The 20,253-nt window shown below is 38.6% G+C and overlaps 1 protein-coding gene across 1 annotated transcript in view; it reads left to right on the top strand.

Moving 5' to 3' along the window:
* SLC9A9 (solute carrier family 9 member A9) overlaps positions 1-20,253 on the top strand; it is a 182,523-nt gene that overhangs the window by 114,984 nt on the left and 47,286 nt on the right. The window contains exon 13 of the mRNA XM_005489442.4: positions 18,833-18,881. Within this exon, the coding sequence (XP_005489499.2) occupies positions 18,833-18,881 (49 nt within the window). The remainder of the gene's footprint in view (positions 1-18,832; positions 18,882-20,253) is intronic.

The raw sequence follows: 20,253 nt of genomic DNA, 5'->3' as shown, positions 1-20,253 counted from the left end.
GTTATAGGCTGCTGAAAGACAGAACTTTATGACAGAGCAACCATAGTAACAACATGATCTTGGCCAGGATTACAGCACTACTGCTTCAGTAACAAAAATATTCTTTTCAGTATTCAGAATACTGCTCTGTAGTAGCATTCCCTGTGTCCAGCTGTGTTCAAGAAAGGTACTGGACACAATGGCCTCGTGACAGGTGATCTGGGCTGCAGTCAGCTGAGGCAAGGAGGAATGATCCTTTTGCCTGGTTAAGAGAAGCTGATCAGAATGTTGTGCTGCATCACTGAGTGCTGCTCTGCTCATGAAGAGCATGAGAAAAGTACGTCTCCTCACAGCATTTCTTATCAACTAGAGCCAAACTGGAGTTTGATCTCTAGTGCCTCTCATTTATTCCTACACTAAGGACACACATCTTGGCTTTCCTGTCTCCCTCACATGGGCACACAAGGATTATCCTTCCTGAAACATGGCTGGTCCACGAGACTCTGACTCTACCACCCAAGACTGTGTGTACATATCTTCAGATGATCCATAATGCAATACTTAGAAACTATTATGAACCTTGTTAATTGTTTTGCTTGTATTCCTTGGAACACATTTTCCTGTCCTCATTTGTCAATAAGGAAAGTCAGTTTAGAAAGAAGATTTAGCTAAATGTTTTTTCCTGGCCTTGGGAGGTTCTGACCCATATTCCTTTGGGTCATATTTTCTCTAGAGTTCTAAAAAACAGTTTAGTTGAAGTGAAGCTGTTATTTACAGTTGGAAACAGAATGTTCAACTGTAATTTTTAGTGACCACAACATAGAGATGAACAGTACAATTAAAGGCAAGCTATTTTCGAGCATGGTTGTATTTCTGTGCACTTTGTACTGGTTATTATTTTGTTTTGTGTTTAGAACAGTCATAATCAGCCTAACTGGTGTTCCCTCTCAGTAACAAATATAGCTCCAATAAACAAAGTTTGATCTGGTTTGCAGGGTCATATTGCTCTTTAGCCATGGTACAGTATGTATTTAAATCCCACTGCAATAAACACTCTTGCTGGGAGGCCAATTTCAGCCAGGTCTCTTCAGCCCACTGAGAATTTTTTCACCCAGACACACCTTCAAAAGAGATCACACTGTCTTTGCTTGGGAAAACATTTAATCCTAAAAAAAACCCCTCTGAAATCCAGAAACAGCTCTAATTTAATGTAACAAATCTAACCATAAATGCTGCAACTACTTTAATATACTGTCCTTAGGCGGCCAACTGTCTGTTCCTGTGAACATCTACAGGACAACCTTTGCCTGGCACCTTTTATACTGATGGTAGCTTGAATATTCCTGCATCATCACTAATGGCATATACATGAGCAAACACATTGCTGACCCCAGGCTCTCATCAGCCTTAGGATGTTACTGATCAAATGTGCAGATTCTCAGGTCACAAGATCTACATTGCTGTTTAAAAAGGTTTTCACAATTGTGAAGAACACCTTGAAAATTGTTTAAGTAAAATTAAACTAACAAGGAAGCTTTCATGTGTTCATGGACAGCCCACAATAAAGGCTCAGAGGAAATGCTGTCCCAGAGTTATTGAAGCAGCATTATCTTCAAAACACACAGTTTGGCTGATGAGCTGCATCATTGTTTGTACACAATGTTCTGGGTACAACAGAAAAATAGGAATTTATGATTCAGTTAGGAAACTGCATGGCTGCCAGTCCCTCTCCGTGCACCCAGTAACTCACCTCCCCAGCAGGGTGGGCAACAACTGCTCCAGGAAGACAGTGGAAAAGGCAAAAAGGTTTAGCCAAGAGATCACTGTCATTCAGCATTTGTATAATTTGCATGGCAATGTATTGATTAGTTGTCACATGGGTCACAGAGAGCAGAAGATCAGATGCTGGTTTATCACTTTGTTCCCCTTGATCCCCTGTACTAGCACTGGCTAAAATATTGAGTTAGAACTGAGTGAAGGATCTTTTTTTAATACAAAAATATTGCTAGATTTGCTACTTTTTCTTTGGTTTTTGCCACCAGTTCTGGATTTGCAGGTATGTAAGCACTTCATGTGTATGCAGTAATTACAAGAAATAGCAAATGGTCTGGAGTTCCTGACTGAAGCCATATTAGAAAGGCATTCTGCTTCAGACCCAGAGGAGCTCAACATCACACATGAAATTACCTTTGAGCAAAGGAAACATTTCTTGGGTTACAGCCACACTGAAAGGGTTAAGATGGTAACTGCTTTTGCAGTGGTAGCTAGAGCACGATGAGCCTGGGAAATGCTATAAATCAAGAAGCTCTATAAAATTGGACATTAAATGTATTGGATGTTATTATAAGAAAAAGAAATTGGATAATTTCCTTTCATTTCTATCTGAAAATGAGAAATCATCCAGGTAATGAATCTCAGTGATCTCCTGAAATGCCTGTCATTTATTTGCAAGGTACTTCTCTGCAAAGATAAGGTGTGCATTTGATCTCTCACAGTTATTCACCACAGCATTTTGCCTGAACGGCACTAAACAAGATTTATCAACATTTGTGCTTGATAACAAAAAAAAAAAAAGCCTAAAATACAGAGGACTTGGCTTTCTGACTGCAACTGTGGAGGCAGTCCAGGGCAGATGTTGAATAGGAGATTTTGGATTGCAATTGTGACTGGTGCATGACTTGTACGCAACTCCAGCTATCAACTCTGTTGGTCTTTACTGGCCAGAGGGGTCTAATTTTGAGCACAGTCTCCTAACAGGGCAGACAGTTAAATCCCACCTCACACAGCTTGTATTTCTAGCTACACATGGCTACTGAAAACAGAAAAAGATATGAAAGATACACGTTTATTGCTAGACTATTTGGTACAAGAGAGAAGGAATATTACACAACAATAAAAGATTCATGCCTTTCAGTTTAGTAGCACCAAATGGTAAGATTAACTTTCCACAGGCCAAAAACCCTGAATAGTTCCAGAAAACTATAAATAAATCTATAATTTCAAATAGAAACCATCCAGCTGGATTTGTGTCAATTAAACTATTTAGTTTATCCTATTTTAAAATACTGCTGCTTTGATATGTCTGAGTATGCTAAAAAAGTTTTCTTCCATCCAATGCAGTAACTTTATTCTCCCATTAAAACTTTTCTCCTTGTCATACAAAAGATAACTGCTATGCAGCAGTCAATATAATGAAGTTATTCAAATTACAAAGAACCAAATAAACCTATCTGGAAATAGTGCTAGGAAGCAAATTAATTATTTGGAACATAGGAATGAGACTGATGATTTATTGCTTTCTACCTAAATATCCCAAATTAATCTGAAACTCTAACTACTCTGCCAGAATTAAATTGGAGCAAGCATAAACCCAGCTTATTTCAAGCATTTGTCAAAACTGTGTCATTTGAAGGTAAGCAAAAGGTACAGAAAAATAGTATGAGCCTTTAAAAGTTTGAGATAAATATGTGGTAACAAACTGGAGTCTAGAAAAAATAAGGATCATATTTCCTAAGGTGAATCTTATATTCCTGTTCTATAAGCATTGAACAAGATACTGCTTAATTCTTTCTATTATTGCTCAGAAAATGATGGTTTCTGCAAAATAAGTGGTCTCAAAACTCACTGAACTTTGATATTTTAAGAAAGGTGTGATGCTGTCAGAGGGACTAAAAAATAGAGCATGGAATTAATGGTTTTCACATTTGTTGAAATGTTTTCACTTTTATTGAAATGTCTGCATAATTTCCAAAGTGTGTATGTTCATCCTTCTCCTATTTTGCTCAATTAAGAATACTAGAATTTTTTCAGCAATAAAAATGAAATGAATGCTCCATTTAGAAGGGATAAAAGTTTTCAGCATGACCTAAAATATCACTTCAATATGAAAAAACCCAAAAGTTTTCAAACTTTCTCAGGTTTTTTAAGTTTTCCTGTGGTTTTCTGTTATCAGATATTCCACAAAGTGCAAAAAACATTTCATTCCAATTTTTAACTCTACATTAACAAAAAACAAACAAAAAAAACCCAACAAAAAAAAAACAGACCTTGTGTCTTCCAACAAGAATAAAAAGAAAAAAGGTATAGAATAACTGGGGAGATTTGGGGTCTTACAGTCCCTAAGGGTCTTATGCAACATATGGACTAGGACATAAATATTCTAACGAAACAATAGTGAAGCTAAGAAAAACATTACTGGGTACATCCGGGTTTGCAGAGGAACTTTGTGACAGGAGAAAACTGTGACTTCAACTTTCATGAAACATTCCTCTGGAAATTCTGAACTTTGTGTTCTTTTTGAAAATGTAGAGTGGAAGGACAGGTCTGGCATGCTTGATAACAAGCCTATCAAATTGTTCCAGAATTAGCTGAATGTGAAAAGTTAATTAAAGCAGATATTAAGTAATCGAGGCTATGTATGGCAGTCTGGGCTTTTAGCTTTTAATAAACAGATAATTACAATGTAATAGAGACTTTTGTATAGGGAGTTATCAGAAACAGCCCAACAGGGACTGGCTGGTCAGTACACTGATGAGCTTTAAATGAGAAAATCTCCTCCTATCTCAGCAAGAAGTACTTGGTTTCAATGCCCTTAAAATTATATTCTGCTTCTGCATTTTTTTCAGTTCTTCAAATATACACCATTTTGTTATAGTGACTAATAATATATAAAGGGATATTGAAAATAGACATAAAATTATGGGTTTATAAATCCAAAATGGTTTCCATGCAAATAAATATACAGAAGAGATGTTTGTACAAAAGTTTATGTAGAAATTTATGTAAAATATCCAAACAGGAATCCTAAAAAGTGACTCTTAGCTGCTCTCATTGCACAAGTAGACAAGGGGTATAGGGCGATCTTGGAACTACCCAGTTGCTTTTGCTATTCACTTATTCATGAGCACTAAGCCTGGTCAGGAATTACAGAGTGGGTTCAGGGAGTCTGCCTGCGTCTTGATCTGAGTCTTAATCAATCCCTGAGCTTTTCTAATCCCCACCCCAAAGAATCCCTGCAAATGCCATGGCAGCCTGTTTCCCACCTGGACACAGCAGCCACAGCCCTGCTCTCCCTCCCTGGCTTTGATGGTTTGCTTCCTCTGCCTCATTCAATTTCTTCCACCCTTCTGGAAGAATTCTAGCCCAGACCTCATCAGTTCTTCATCTGGCTGCATATGCATCATGAGATGAGGTAAATAGAAGAATTAGAAAATAATTTTAATTTGCCAGAAAATGAGATAAAATTATTGTGTAGACTGGTGGCTAATGTGTTCACTAAGGAGGTGTCAGCTTCTGTCCAAGCAAGTATTTGTGTTCCATTTTAAATGAGTTATCAGCTAAAACATATTCATCTTTGGCAGAGTAAAGTTCAGAATCCAGGTCTTCCAGTTCATTAGTCTACAGAAGAAATGACTGCTCACATGCTTTCTCATCTAGTAACCCTTACATATGCATATACTTAAATTTGAATGCTATTCTCTCAGCTTAATTCCAGTCTGCAGTCAATGTATTTTCTTATTTATGCTCAATGCAATTCTGGGAAAAGAGACATTGAATTCTCCATCAGAGCATTTCTTTGTATCACCTTGTGACTTTGAAATCTAAGTCATAATGGATATGTGCCACTTTCCTATCACTTACATTGAAAAGCAGAATTATAAAGTGACAAGCTCTCCAAGTTAGATCAAGCACATGTTGATACAATTTATTACAAGCATCTCAACTTACATGTCCCAGAAAGGAGTAATGATGCACTTTTAAAAGTAAAATTAATTAATCTTTTCTTTGTTTCACAAAAGAAGGCTCTTGCCTTTCCAGATGTAGATGTGGCCCAGGCTTTAGTTGTGGACTTGGCAGTACTGGGCTGTTGGTTCAACTCTGCAATCTTAAAGGTCTTTTCCAGCCTAAATGATTCTGTGAATCTATGGGGAGTTTTAGGCATTAGACTTGTTTTAGGCATTAGACCTGCCCTTCAGCTCTGAAGTTTACTGCTCTGCTCACTAAGGCAGGAACCTGAAGCCAATACCAAACCATCACACATTTATGAATACACAGACAGAAATATCACATTGCCTGAAGTCACTGGCCACAGAGAAGTACTTAGAGCCCCAGGGAAGCTGAGTGGAGAAATGGGGACAGATCCTTAGCTGGTGCAGGATGTCATAATGACATTCATTTATTTTCTTGGCCTGTAGGCAGAAGTAGACTATGCTTTCAGAATCCCTGATCAAGGCAATTTCTCACTCCACTTTCTCACTTTGTCTCTTCTTAATCTCATGCAAGCTATTGCTTTCCTTGTCATCACAGCTAGAATTCAGATAGCTCATACTTGTTACATACAGCAGTTTATTCTTCAGTTTATTTTTACAAGAAGGCAATGGGAATGGAGTCCTTTTCTTAACAATGATGCAGCAACACCTCCAAACACACTACAGAGAAACACAAGAAGCTTAAATAAAACTATGAAACTTTATAGCACACTCCCTATCTCTTCCTTCCAGAACTCCTTTTCCCCTGCACTCATTTCAAACTTCAGCTGGGTGCCTCAGGATTATTGCTCAAGCTGTATATGGCTACAGAGAAGAAAAAATAAAATTTAAATTAAAAAACCCAAACACTAGAAACTTTGAGGAGTGTCTTCAAATGCACTTGTGAGAAAAGAGACTTTATTTAATTAAAACTAAATTGTTTTACCAGTGTTTCCCAATTAATAAGAACTGTTCAACAAAGGAGTGATTAACCCTCCTCCTGACTGCTCATGAAAAGTTTGCAAGGACTGGTGCAAGCAGTATAAATAAAATCTCAAAACACATGTTTCAAGCTAGCGCCCAGAAAATAAGGCAAAAATGCCCATTTGGTTCATTACCAAAAGAAAATTAGGAAATTTTTGACTTGAGATCAACAGAATGAGCAGAATAGAGAGGTTTGCAGCCACAGCTGAGTTGCTGACACAAAAGGAAAAAGCCAACATTGACATCTGAAACCTTTGCTTTGCCAGAATAAGAAAGCTCAAATACAGAACAAATGCCTGATAGTTTCTCCATTCTCCTGAGTACAATGTAACACAACACAAATGCACATACACAAGTTTAATTTCATCTCTGTTACGGCACCAGACCCAAGCTTCTGGATCATTTACATTCCATTTAAGCTCTTATTCTCTCCAAATAAACAAATTTTTCCCAAGTCATGCATATTTAGAAATGTGAGTAAAAACAATTCAAGCAAAATGTGAGTAAAAACAATTCAGAACAACCCCAAGCCTAACATTTGTATTTAGTGCCCTTTCTGAACTCTACAAAGGGCCTTTGCACACTGTGAAATAAGGGCATTTCCTATAGTTCTTGATAACCACAATAACTAACTTACAAGTGTCTGCCTTCATTGGTGTTGCTGTACAAGTAAAGTCATCTGCAGAGTGAGAAGGAAACAAACCCTCCCTGAACAGCTCTGCCCAAAGCCACATCTGCTGCTCTACGAGCCCTGTGCCACTGGCAGGTCTCACAGTTTTGGATGACATCTGGTCCAAATTTACCAACTGCACCAGAAAATATCTTTTCTCTCTGAAACCTCTTCAGCTCAAGGGGTTGGAAGGTGTCTGTGACCATGCACACACAAAATTATGTCAGTAACAGCTTTGCATTCCCTCACATTACAAACAGTGCAAACACGTAGCTCATAAATAGATCCATATCTATTTTAGATACAGTAAGTTTTTGTATGAATGGCCTAAATATTGTTTTAAACAGTCACAGAAGATCTAAATGTATTGCTTGAAACTGGTAAGAATGGCCAAGTTTCTTAAGGAAGGATTATATTGCAAAAACAAATTTAATATCAACAGAAATCTGCAGTGCCGAAACTAAACAGTGCAATTATCAAAAAACTCATTAAATAAAAGCAACATTGAACAGCATAAATACTAGATAAAGGGAAGCACACTTTTACAGCAATTCTGTAGTCACTCTGTCAAAAAGACCATTATGCATTAATTGATATTTGCTATATCGGGAGGATATAATCTCTGTAAGTTTGGGGTTTTAAATGGTATAGTAGAAAATTAAATAAAATGGGTGTCTTTGAGTCATTATGTTATTCCATGTTACTGAGAAGCAAAGTGGTGGAAAAGAAATGAAAATTTCACTTTTCCATTAAGCAGTGTCTTAGAACATTGCCTTCAGAAAAGACACTACTGTTCATCCTGCTGCATTTAAAGTAGCTTTAAAGTGTGTTTTGACACAAATGTGCACAGGTGTCATTCTGCCATTTAAACAAAAGAATAATAATTATTGGCACTGCGTACATCAGACAATGAAAATTCAGGCAAAACTTTTCTGTATAAGTGCCTAACATTTTCCTGAGTCTGAGCCTTTTTCCTACATAAGGAAAGATGGAAATATCCAATCGGTGCTTGCTCAGATTATCACTGCAGCATCTCTGCCTATGAGCAGTGACCTCAGCTCTACACAACCTTGTGCTGCATGGTGTTGAGAATTCAGAAATCACATTTTGATTTAATCTTTGATTAAAAAAAACAGTACAGCATGTCTTATATGGTATATGGGAGAATATACCTTCAACCTGCTTTGTACAGCCTTGGGTCAATCAGTCCATGCAAGTCCTTACAATAATTCCCTGCTGTTCTGAGCACTTCAGACAGAACTTAGGTGAACATATTTCAAAGCAGGAATTTAATATGATCCTAAACAATGCAGCTGATTTACAAGCTTCCTGTGAAAGGAGTAGCCTGAATGGGCAGAAGGGTGATGGCTTTCATGGCAGCAGACCCCAGCAGCAGAGGCAGAGCCATTTCCTCAGCAAGCTTTGTTGTAACGTGCATCAGGCCTGACCGGCATTACTCTGCCCTTCCAAGGGCTCTGTGCACAGTTGCTCCCTGCACCAGCTTCAAATGATAAATTTCAAATGTCAGTGCAAGAGATGAAGTGCATGATGTATTTTTCACCATGCCATGAGCCCAGGGAACTTAGAGTTGGTCATCTCATTATTTAGACTAATGCCTCAGGAGGATTTAATGTTTTACTTTGGGTTAATCACATTAGCAATAATATAATGCATCTACCATGGCCTGGGCTTCTTTCCAACACTGTGCTGTTTATGTGCAAGGAAAATAAAGGAACAGACACCTAAAGTAATTCAGAGAACAAACATTTTACTGCTCTAAAAATCACTGACATAATTCACTGGAGGAAACTCTTATTGCCAGAAATTGACTAATCTCATCTATAGGATTTTGTCAAAATACATCTGCACACAGTTTCCTTTCCCCATACAGATCTTCTGTAAACCATTTCTCATTTTTCCTAGCTGACAAAGTTTATTATTAACCTGAGTAAGACACCAACAAAACAGCCTAATTGCTTAATTTTTTTTTTGAAAACTAATCATCTCCACGGAGTTCATAAAAGTAGCAGTTAAGATCTTTACTATGAGCAAAAAAATGATACTTTTTGTAATGCAGTGGTGTTTCTGCCTTTCTGCATTAACTGAAAGTTTATTTTTAATAATATGCCAGGGATTTTTTATTAATACATTTCCAATACTGTGTACAGAGCATTTCATCTGCAGACTTGCTCACAGCATGGGGAGAGGCATGGTAATAATAATGAAATTCTTAAAGCACACGGAGGCTGATCAATAGTGTGCTTTCTATACTGCCTCTTATTGAAAATAAGATACAGATGCATGTGTGTGTCTAAATCTCTCCATTTGCAACATCTCAAAGCAAAGAAAGCACCTGCCATCACCTGTAGCTCCTTAAGACATGTAGCTTGGTGTTATTGAAAATACAACATCTTTGACTTAAAGTAATGGAAATCAAAATGTATCTGCCCCCCCTTTTTTTATTCCCTCAAAACAATAAACATTTTGGATGGGAGGCATCACAGTCACCTCGTGACAACCTTCCCACACTGTGCTGTGATTCAGTATCTCAAAAGCTCACCTTTGTCAGGATTAACTGGGTTGGCACTCAGAAGAAGTAACATCACTACTGCCAAAAAAGGGACCCAATTCCATCCTTCCTTCAAAGTCAATACTGCATCAACACTATAATATGATATCTAGGGAATCTCTTATTCTCTGAGTCCCAGTTCTCATCTGAGATATAAAACTCAGGTGAAAACTGAATTGCAAAATGACACTTTGCTGAGAAAGTGGTAATTGCCCTGTATATCTCAGCTACCACCATGGACACTCCTCGTTTCTGAGCTTCTCCTGCAGTTTTATAAAATTATTCAAGTCACATTATTTTTCATGTGTTATTATTTTTCAGTGTCTTTGATTGGAGCACAGTATTCCTGAGTGATGTGACCCTTGTAACCACATTTTTCTCCAGAGGTGTCTCCATCTCAACTATCTGAACAGATTTTTTTCCAATCTATACAAAGCAAATTTTTAATAATTTTATCATATTTTGATATCAAATAATCTACTGTTAGTGTGAGAGTTTTATTTTAGAAGACTTCTGGTAGCAATTTACTGAGGGTTTGGGGCTTGGTTTTTTTCAGTAGCTATGATTAAAAATAAAAATTCAGGAGGATTACAGTCCTTTCAAGCTTTCCCATCCTGTGCCCATAAATCTATGTCTGATTGCCTACAAGTAATCACCTCCCTGCTCAGTGAGTGCAGTGTTGCTGTGAGGGGCAGTGCCCATTAACTCACTGTGGCTGAGCCTCCTCATAACCCTGCTCTGGAATCCCTGCCCTTCCTGCACTTCAAAACAAGAGGGAGATTATAGACAGAATCTAAATGCTTGAAAAGCAGGCAGCAAAGTGCTTACCTTGTTCTACAGAGCTCAGGTTTTACACAAATGAGCTGCATAAAACCATGTCTTTCAGTGAGTAAATGACAGCAATGGCAGGGAGTGTCAGGCTGCAGGTGATGTTAATGAAACCCAGGCTGATGAGTGATGCCAGCACAACCATAAGAGGAAAGCTAAAATGACCACCACACCCCAGTATAACTCAGAAATGCTGAGAAGCTGGCAAAAGCCTCAGGGAAAGATTCTCAGGAAAGACACAGCACTGGTGTCGGTGTGCTCCCTGTGCAGTCAATGACACAATCAATGCTTGACTGGGAGCTGAGAGCTGTGCCCAGCCCGGGGAAACCTCCCCTCACCTCTGCAACCAGAGCCTGCTCAAAAACCGGGGAGGCACTTTAGCATAAGAACAGATTGTAAAAACCTGCTCTTTTGCTGCAGGGAGAGTGGAATGGCTCACATACAAGCACATGCCAGTCGTTAGTGAGGAGAGGGAACAGAACAAGGATTTGCCAAACTGTCAGAGGGATCTGAACATTGCAAAATTCCTAAAAAAACAATTGCATCTGAGAAACATTTTCCAAATAAGAATATAAAAAAGTGGGGGAAATGGTGGTGTTTTCCACATACTGCAGTATAGAAAGTTTATTAATCTTAATGTAGATTACTAAAAATATCATTTTACAACAGATTTTTCTTCTCCCTAATGCTGAATTAAAAAAATAAAACATGCAAGTGAGTTGTTAGTGAGCAAAGTGAGCTATACACACGAAGTAGAAGGTGAGAGCTGGATCACCTACCACAGTGCAATGAAATGTTCAGGAACAACATAGGATATAAGTATATATAAATAGGAAAACCAAAATCAAAAGGGGGGCAGGAGGAAGGCAGGGGGAAGCAAAACAAGAAAAATAGTGCTGATCAGCTATGTCCCAAGGGGATATTTAACATTGCTGCCAAGGGCCTATGGGTTTCTCCAGTTGGCGGTGAATCACATACTGAATATATCTAATTGTACAATTCTTGTGAAATCCAACAGTCCTAGAGAAAGCACAGAAATCAAATTTCCCACACATTCCCTCTGTATCAGAGGCAGGAAACAACTGTGAGTTCGGGTCCCTAAAGACACATGTACATATGGACACAGGGATGTAAAGCTTGCAAAGCCCTGCATTTTTCAGCATCACACTTGCAAACAGGAACCCCCTGCAGCCACTGCCTGAAGATGAAGTGCTGAGCTGACCTGCAGCCTTGTGCTGTGAGTTAAACCTCCTCAGCTCACTGTGAATAGCATGGTGCTGGGGCAGAGTGGTTTGGCACAGTCAGTAGCTGCTATTTTTCCAATTTGACATGAAATTTGGTGTAATCTGTATAATTGTTGTGTCTGTGGACATAAATGTACAACTTGTACTTCCCATCCACCTAGATTTGATGATCTTTGATATAACAAGCTTGAGTATCATAATAAATAATAACACCTTTTATTCTATCATAGAATCTGTAACAATAATCTTTCCTTAAACCTGACAACTCATCCCAGTTCTGACATTTTCACCAGAAGTTTGTTATGTTATGTTGCTGCCAACTTTCATGCTGATCTTTTCCAATTCTATTCATGTGCATTGATACTACCACAAATGATGATTTCTAACAATTATGCAGAAGTTAAATTGTGTTAATTTGACTCAGGTTCACATTTTTAAGCAAGAGGCCTGATTTCTCTACAGGGATATTCACACAGCACAATAACACTGACAATCTACCATGTGTGCCAGAAGCACTGCAGGGATGTAAATCCCTGCTGCTCAGGATGCTGCACTGCTCCCCTGACTGCAAGACATCTGACCTTGCATTCTGCCGTGCAGATGAACCCTGTGACTCCAGAGTGGCCTTGCCATTTTAGTGCCCCTGCCCCAACATTCGGATAAAATAGGATTATCAGAATGGAGGATACCAGCTATCTACAGATCCAGTTCATAATTCTGGCTGCTCTGCAAATAAGTTCATCATGTAAATGCAAGCCATCATCTGTTTTTAAACTTTAGCATTTTCTTCACACAGCTATAAGAAAGTGGTAACATTTTATGCAGTGACATTACTCTCAATTACACAATCTTTTTGATTAAGGTCACATCTAGAAACTATAACTTGTGGATCTCTTATAGAGCACTACAGTTCTTTCTTCAATCTTATCTTCTATTTGCATTTACCCATTATCTTCATGCGTTTCACCCCACTTCTATTTGGACACATTTATACAGCTGTCTTAATTTAACTGTCAATTCTGCAACAAAATAGTTCTCCATATGTCCACCTAAAATGGGGCATGGACTTCAACCACAGAACAAATGTTTAGCATTTTTAAAAAATTATCTTACCAGTTTTATGAAATTCTAAGTTCAAAAGTCAAACTATATCACTTTTACCTCTTACATGATTCAACAAGTTTAAAATGACACTTTTCATTCCATTGCAACATGTTGCATATAGAAAGCATTAGCTGCATGACAAACAGCTGTCATAACCATTCAGGAAGCATCATTTACCTCCTAATTTCTTTTAACCCTCCTCAGCATGAAATTAAACTGATTTGTTCTTTCTGCTGTGATGTGCAAGTGATTACGCTTGCCTTAAACTTAAACTGAAGTGTTTTCATTTATTAAGAAAATCAGCTGAACTTTGAAGATCCACACTCATGCCATAATTCCTCACAGGTTTGTCAATGAAATACTGTGCTATAAAAAAGCAGATGTTTTTGACAGCATCAATCCACAGAAAAAGCAGCATGTAGCAGCAACAGAGCAATCTAGAAGCAAAAGCAGATTTTAGGTATCAGTTTGCTAGGAATACACATCACACTTACTGCCACACGGACAAGAATAATATCCTAAAAAATCATTATTTATCCTGAAGGTTTTTTAATTCAATTACAATGATGTATTAGAGACCATGAAACAACCTTTTTTTGGATTTTACTCATGTTTCTATTCTTTACAGTTAATAATTCTGTACTGAATGCAATATGCTGATGATTGATAGCTACAAGCTTGAGATTTATTCATGCAAAAATATTCAAGACTCCTGTTGCAAATGCTGTTTAATGGCCATCTTGGAAAATTGAGTTCTAAATCACTTACTCAAAAAACCTTTCTGGGATGTGTAGCTTTTGCGATGCAAGCTGAGGCTTCAGGATTGGCTTAGTTACAGTGAGCCAGTGGAAGGCTGAGGCCATTGCACTGACAAAGTGACTTCTTCCAGTGAAACCTCTGACAAGCAAAGAACCCAATATAGTTATTAATTAACTTACAGCAGCATTCTTGGAGCTCTAAACAAAAACACAGCTGTGCTAGATTTTGTACAAACATAATAAAGGATGTGTACTTACAAGCTAAATACACAAAAAAGATGAGCCATAGGGTGAAGGAAGTGGTGTTATCCCCATTTCATAGTAGCAGGCCAGAAATGGATAGAGATGCCAGACCTGTCACACCTCTTGCACTGCCTTTGTTTCCCCACTGGTGTAGAAAAGGACACAGAGGACACTTGGCTGGTCCTGACCCTCATGTGACAGCTCAGTGATGTCCTGTTCCACCAGGAACACATTTACCATCATAACTTGGAGCAGGGGAAGATTGCTACTTGCATTAGGAGAGAGTTCTCTTTCCCAGGCTTGATCTTTTGTTCATTAAATCATTAGCTGCCTTAAATAATACAGATATAAACAATTTTTCTAGGGGCTTCAACTAGATAGAATTAATTACATGCTCTCAGGACAAGGTTTCAAATGAAAGCAGTCCTGGCTGCCTCCGCTGGGGCATGCCTAACCCCTGTGAGTCCATGACAATTGCAAACCAGACTAGGTAGAACTGCAAGCCAGATTTAACTTGCATGAACCAGGCCCTGCTGTGCCAGTACAAAAAGCCTGTGCAGGCCCAGAAGGACAATTTCAGTAATTAGAATTCAGATTTCAGAGAAATGTCTCTATTTGCAGGTTTCCCAGCACTTAAAGTGAGGGAGGGCTGAGAATCACACTTGTAAGTACAGACACCAACAGTTCTGCTCTGTGTGCCTAGATCCTCATGAAGATGTGAGTCTATAAAGGGTTTGATGTGACTCCACTGTAGAATGCACAGATTTTATCCTACACTGTTGTTTTTGTGGTGATGTGAGGGAATTAAAAGTTTACAATACCTGAATAGTGATTTACTACTCAGTATTCCTAGGGATTGGTGGTGCATTTTTTACTACTGATTCCCCTGGAAATTTGGGATTTATCTTTTGATCCATTTTCTTTTCAAACCACATAAGGAAAGATGTTATCAACTGCTTTGTATTCAGTAACAAATTCCTTCTCTTATTACCAAGCACATTCTGACTTTTGCTAAAAAAATGATGCACTTGATAGCACACAGGGATTTAAAACCATCCACTGCAAGGGGTACTTGTGCAGATTAATGCACAGTTCCCAGCAATTCTTTGGCCTAATTGCTAGAGGCTGCCTCAAGTCAAATCTTCCCTTCCACATTTTGAGCAGAGCAACTGGAAGCATTCTCTGAACCCAGGTTTTGATCCAGTCCTTATTTAAAGACAAAAAAAACATGGCACATGCCCTACCACACCCCAATCCCCCACCCCAAAATCCTGAAAAGGGCAATACAGAGAAGCTGCCAGGGGTTTCATTTCCTCCCTATCTAGGGCATTTGGACCTGAGGTATTACCAAAGCCTATCTAAATACATAAAGTAAACTTCACTCTAGGGTAGAACTGATTAAGAAGTCTTTGAATTTGTCTTCATGGAAGAGAAATCATCCTAATGTTTAATGTATAGAATGAGATGCAGAAATAAAAGCATACAATATTTAGAAGACAAACAAGGAACAGAGAGACCAGGGAAAGTGGGACAGAAAGGCAGAAGAGAGGCTGCAGGAAGTAAAAGACAACAGGAGAATAGAGACAAAAGTTGATAGAAAGAAAAGAGAAAAAATACTAAGAAAATATTTTTTCAGAGCATGCATTAGATTTTCTCACAGGAATAGAAATCTGAGACTGTTAAAGGGGAAAAGATGTTTGTACAAATATTTTCAGGATATCTCTTAGAGGCAGGTACAGTAATTCACACGTATTTTAAGCTTGCAAATTCTACAGGCAATAGCATTTGATCTAGCAGGCCTTTTGAAGAATTCAAGGTTGTAAACTCCAAGTGCATATCTATGATTAATTTCAGTTGCATATAATTTGGTATAGTTTGTTTTTTCAATATTTAATATTTAGAAATATTAAATTCCACTTCATGTCAAGTGTATCAGAGCTAATTCTAGAAGACCATGACTTTTAATCCTAGGGGCATGATACCAGGCTCCCAAGCCTGTGGCTGGATATGAAATAATTAGCCACAATTTCAGAACTGATTAGACTGAGTTAACGTAGTTCATACTTCATTAAATTACAGAAGCACATTGCTGTTTTAATGCATTAAAGAACTCTCCCATATAATGCAAAGAATAATTTGGTTCTTCTCCCACAGGACTTTAAATCACCTGGTAATATTCTGGTATTCAGACTAACTCCCAGTAGTGAGATACTATTCCATGAGAAAAACAGCAATTACATCTGACCATGTATTTTAAATGAGGGCAAAGAACAGACCAAATAAAGTGTCAGCTCAGGCTCTGTGAATTCATGTGGCATAGAAGCCTTCTTTTCATTTTCATACATAAACAACCTAAGTTTGAACTCCATATTTATGGTTGGTTTTTTTCCAGCCTTAAATGTAATACTCCTGTTAGGATGTCATGTGAGAATCTTCATTTGTGCTGTATTATAATAATCTGTTGTCTGCAAAATAAATAAAGCAAAATGTCTAGCTGTCACTGTAGCTGTAAGGATGAGAAATTATAGATGCAGAGAAGCTTCAGCACACCACAGATTCTGCAGAACTCAGGAAAAAAATAGGATTTACAATACCAGTTAATTCCTGCTGTCAGTGGAATTAGCTATTAGTTATATCCTGTTACTGAATCAATATCACAGCCAGAAACTCTGCTCCTACCATCCCCACGGCTTCTCCCTTTTTCCATTTGCTATTACAGTCCTTTGAGTCGTGGGAGAAATGTTTTCTGTTGTCTTAGCTCAGTCTCTAATAACACATCACAACTCCAACACACAGCCAGGAGTGGAGGTTTCTCAGCTCCAGTGAGGTGAGAGCCGCATGAAGGCTAAATTACCTCTGTCCCAGAAGTGACCTTTTTTGAGATCAAGTTAAGCTCATTAAGAGCAGTGTTGGGAAGTCAGGTGCAGCTGAAAGGCAGGGCTGCAGCACAATCCCATGTAAATATGTTGGATTTTTTTACTTCCAGAGCTCTGCAGGCTCCAGCTGATGTGCTGCTTGTGGGTTTATCTTGGCCTGGCGCTGGTGCACACATCTAATGAATCAGCACAGTCTAATAAACAGTGCCTGTGCTCAGGAAACAGACTGGCTTTCTGGTTCTGACCTGGGTGATGAGTGTGGGACCACAGCACCCACATTTGCACCACTGCTGCAGCTTTCACTGCAGGCACTGTCCTTGCCCTGCAGCCTGGGCAGGGCTCTCACGCTGCTCTGTTTTACAGGGCTGAGCACAGATAAGGCCCTGGACACTTCTGTTCTGCACATGGCAATGGCAAACCCACTGCCAGATAGATGGTTAAACCTCTGGGCAATGATTCTTTTCCTTTTCATATGTAAATGTTTCCATTTTAATGAAATGGAAATACCTACTTGCTTTATTCCAAACTAATGAATAGGGTTAGTGTCATCAGAAGCTTTTCCTTGCAATTTAAGGGCCAAGAGGACAAAAACAAAAGAAAATAAAAGAATGAGATTCTGCTACTCATTCTGTCTCTTTGTTGAGTCACCTCCAGGATGGTTATTTTTAATAAAAAGATGGAAATATTTATGCCTGACTCAGGTTTGTTGGAGCTCTAGAGCTATGATAGAAAGAAATGTCTTTTTTTTTTGTCCATTCAGTATTTACATATAAAAAGCATCTACTTTGCATATAGTTCCTGTCATTGTCTCCAGTCCAATAGGAGTGCATGCATAACATTCACAGGAAAGAATGCTGAGGTATGCAATTGTTAATATTAAATATTATTTTAAAATATAATGTGATGTGTTATTTCCAAAAGCAAATCTATACTCAAAAATGAGGACTATCAGAAAACAGTACAGTGGCCCTTAATTAATATCCAGTGAAAGACTACATTTTCTTTGCATCAGAAAATTCTGGTTGGACCTACTACTTATGTGGGAGCTTGCAAGGTGCATGGGGGTTGTTGGTCATCTTAGCTGTAGACTTCAGATTTGGGTGATAATAAGGTGCATTATTTATCATCATTCATTGCTTTGCATACTTTCTTGTGTCTTTCATCAGCACAAGCCTCTGTTGTTCAACGTAAAACATTTTTCAATTGCATTTCTCCTCAGTTTTGAGTATCAGCCATAATCAAAATATGTCAATTCTTCCTTTAAACCACATCCCTTTAAACAGCCAATTTTATTTTTTTCCCATCCATATGGGATGTGAAAGTGCCACCCAGGTTATCACCATGTTGCACATCACTCCCTGCAGTCTCCCCTCCCTTCTGGGTTGCTTCCTCGTACGTGGTGTGCCAAGTAAAGCCTTTTCCAAGTGCCTCAAGAGATCCATAATGCAGCACAGGCAATTGGAGTTCTGCAATCCCAGCCCCCACTTCCAACTGCAGCTCCTCAGCCCTGCTCCTCTGACAGCAATTAAGCATTTCCTAGCACAGGGTAACAGCTTGATTGTCTCTCCCCAGATATGGATCAGAGCCAGGAGAAAGATCTAGTCTCAGGTGTTAGGAGTGGCAGCTACATGGGAACTTAGGTTCTCTAAAAACTTCAGAACTTCCTTAATTTAAAAAGTGATCCTGACGTTTTCCCAGCTCTTCTCCTCATTTCTCACCTAGTAGGAAATGAGTGACACAAGAAGCATTTTTACACTCAAAGCTGTCTAATATACACCAGATCATTACCATATGTCCTCAGGTTTGGTTTTTTGGTTTTTTTTTTTTCAGAGTTGGCATAGATCCAGATGAAGATCTGAAAGCTAGAGCTGCGAGCCAGGTATGTCAGGCTTTTGGACATACATGCTGCATTTAAAAGTGTTCAGTGTTTGGCAGATCATGGCTGCACCTGTGGAAATGAGAGATCTCAGAACAACCTTTAATCCCTCAGAATTAAAAAGCAGAATTTTTAATTCTCAACTCTAGTAGGTCAGGTGTATGAAAATATTTTTCAGTTATTTTTTACATGGAAGCCAGAGTACATTGTGAAATTGAAACCTCTAAAGGGGGCTCCTGAACAAGCTGCAGCTGTTCATCTGTGCCCTTCCATTTTTTGTCATATATATATATCACTATTATATATGTGGTGCAGTTCCAAGTGCAGCACTGCCTGCAGCAGCAGGAGGAATCTGTACAGTTAATGCACAGAGACAGGACCTGTGGCTCAGCACAGTGAGTGACAGCAGGGGGACTGAGGAGAAGCCTCAGTGCAGCTGACAGGGTGACAAAGCAAAAAGCCAACAAGTGCCTGGTGCTGGTGATACCATCCCATGCACCCTTTCAGACAACACAACTGGAACTGAAATTGAAATCATCCAACAAGAACAAAAATGTAGAAAATAAGCTGAGGAAGATATAAGATACTTTTTTTCATTTCAAAATACATTAGCGATACCATTAGGCAAAACTTTAATACCTCCTATGTGCTGAGTATTCCTAACATTTACACATTTGCACATTTCTGAAGGCACATAAGGTGAATCTCAATTTTCATTGTAACAAGTAGAACTCAGGTGCCTAATTACCCTAATGTTTCTTTTAAAAGAAGGAAAACAAGATTGTTTACACTGACCACATCTTTCATTCTACAACCAGTCACTACTGATAAGGTTTAGCATAACCCTTCACTGCACCATAGCAAGGCACCGTTTTGTTCTGAGTCTGAGGGGCCTCATGCTAAATTCACTTTCCTAAGCATCTTGGTAGGAATTCCAGCAATGCCTCTGCCCAAATTCTGAACAAGAGCAGGACACAGAACCATAGTCTATTCTTGACTGGAGTACAGAGACACAGAATTGCAGAAATTTTCACCTCTTCAGCACTCATGAATTATCAAAGATCAGGGAATGCAGCATAAAATTGACTGAATGCATGTTTTGCAAAAACCTGATTTCTTCAGAAGCTGCTAGGCATCTAATTTTCTCATTTTTTTACTGAAAATAATAATGTTTATTTACAACAGTAACACATCCAGTGTCCCAACTGTGCTCTGTGAATTAACACCTATCCCTTCTGACAAAACTGAGCAATACAACACAGAAGGTGTAAATAAATATAACACTTTTCATGCCCTATCATGTCCAGTTCAGCATTCCTTATAGTAGTATATTATACCTCAGAAAAAAGTTTTGCTCTTCTGATTATTCTTCCCT

Source organism: Zonotrichia albicollis, chromosome 9 (assembly GCF_047830755.1).
Source record: "Zonotrichia albicollis isolate bZonAlb1 chromosome 9, bZonAlb1.hap1, whole genome shotgun sequence".
NCBI classification, from domain to species: domain Eukaryota; kingdom Metazoa; phylum Chordata; class Aves; order Passeriformes; family Passerellidae; genus Zonotrichia; species Zonotrichia albicollis.
This window is presented reverse-complemented; position numbering and strand designations above follow the sequence as displayed.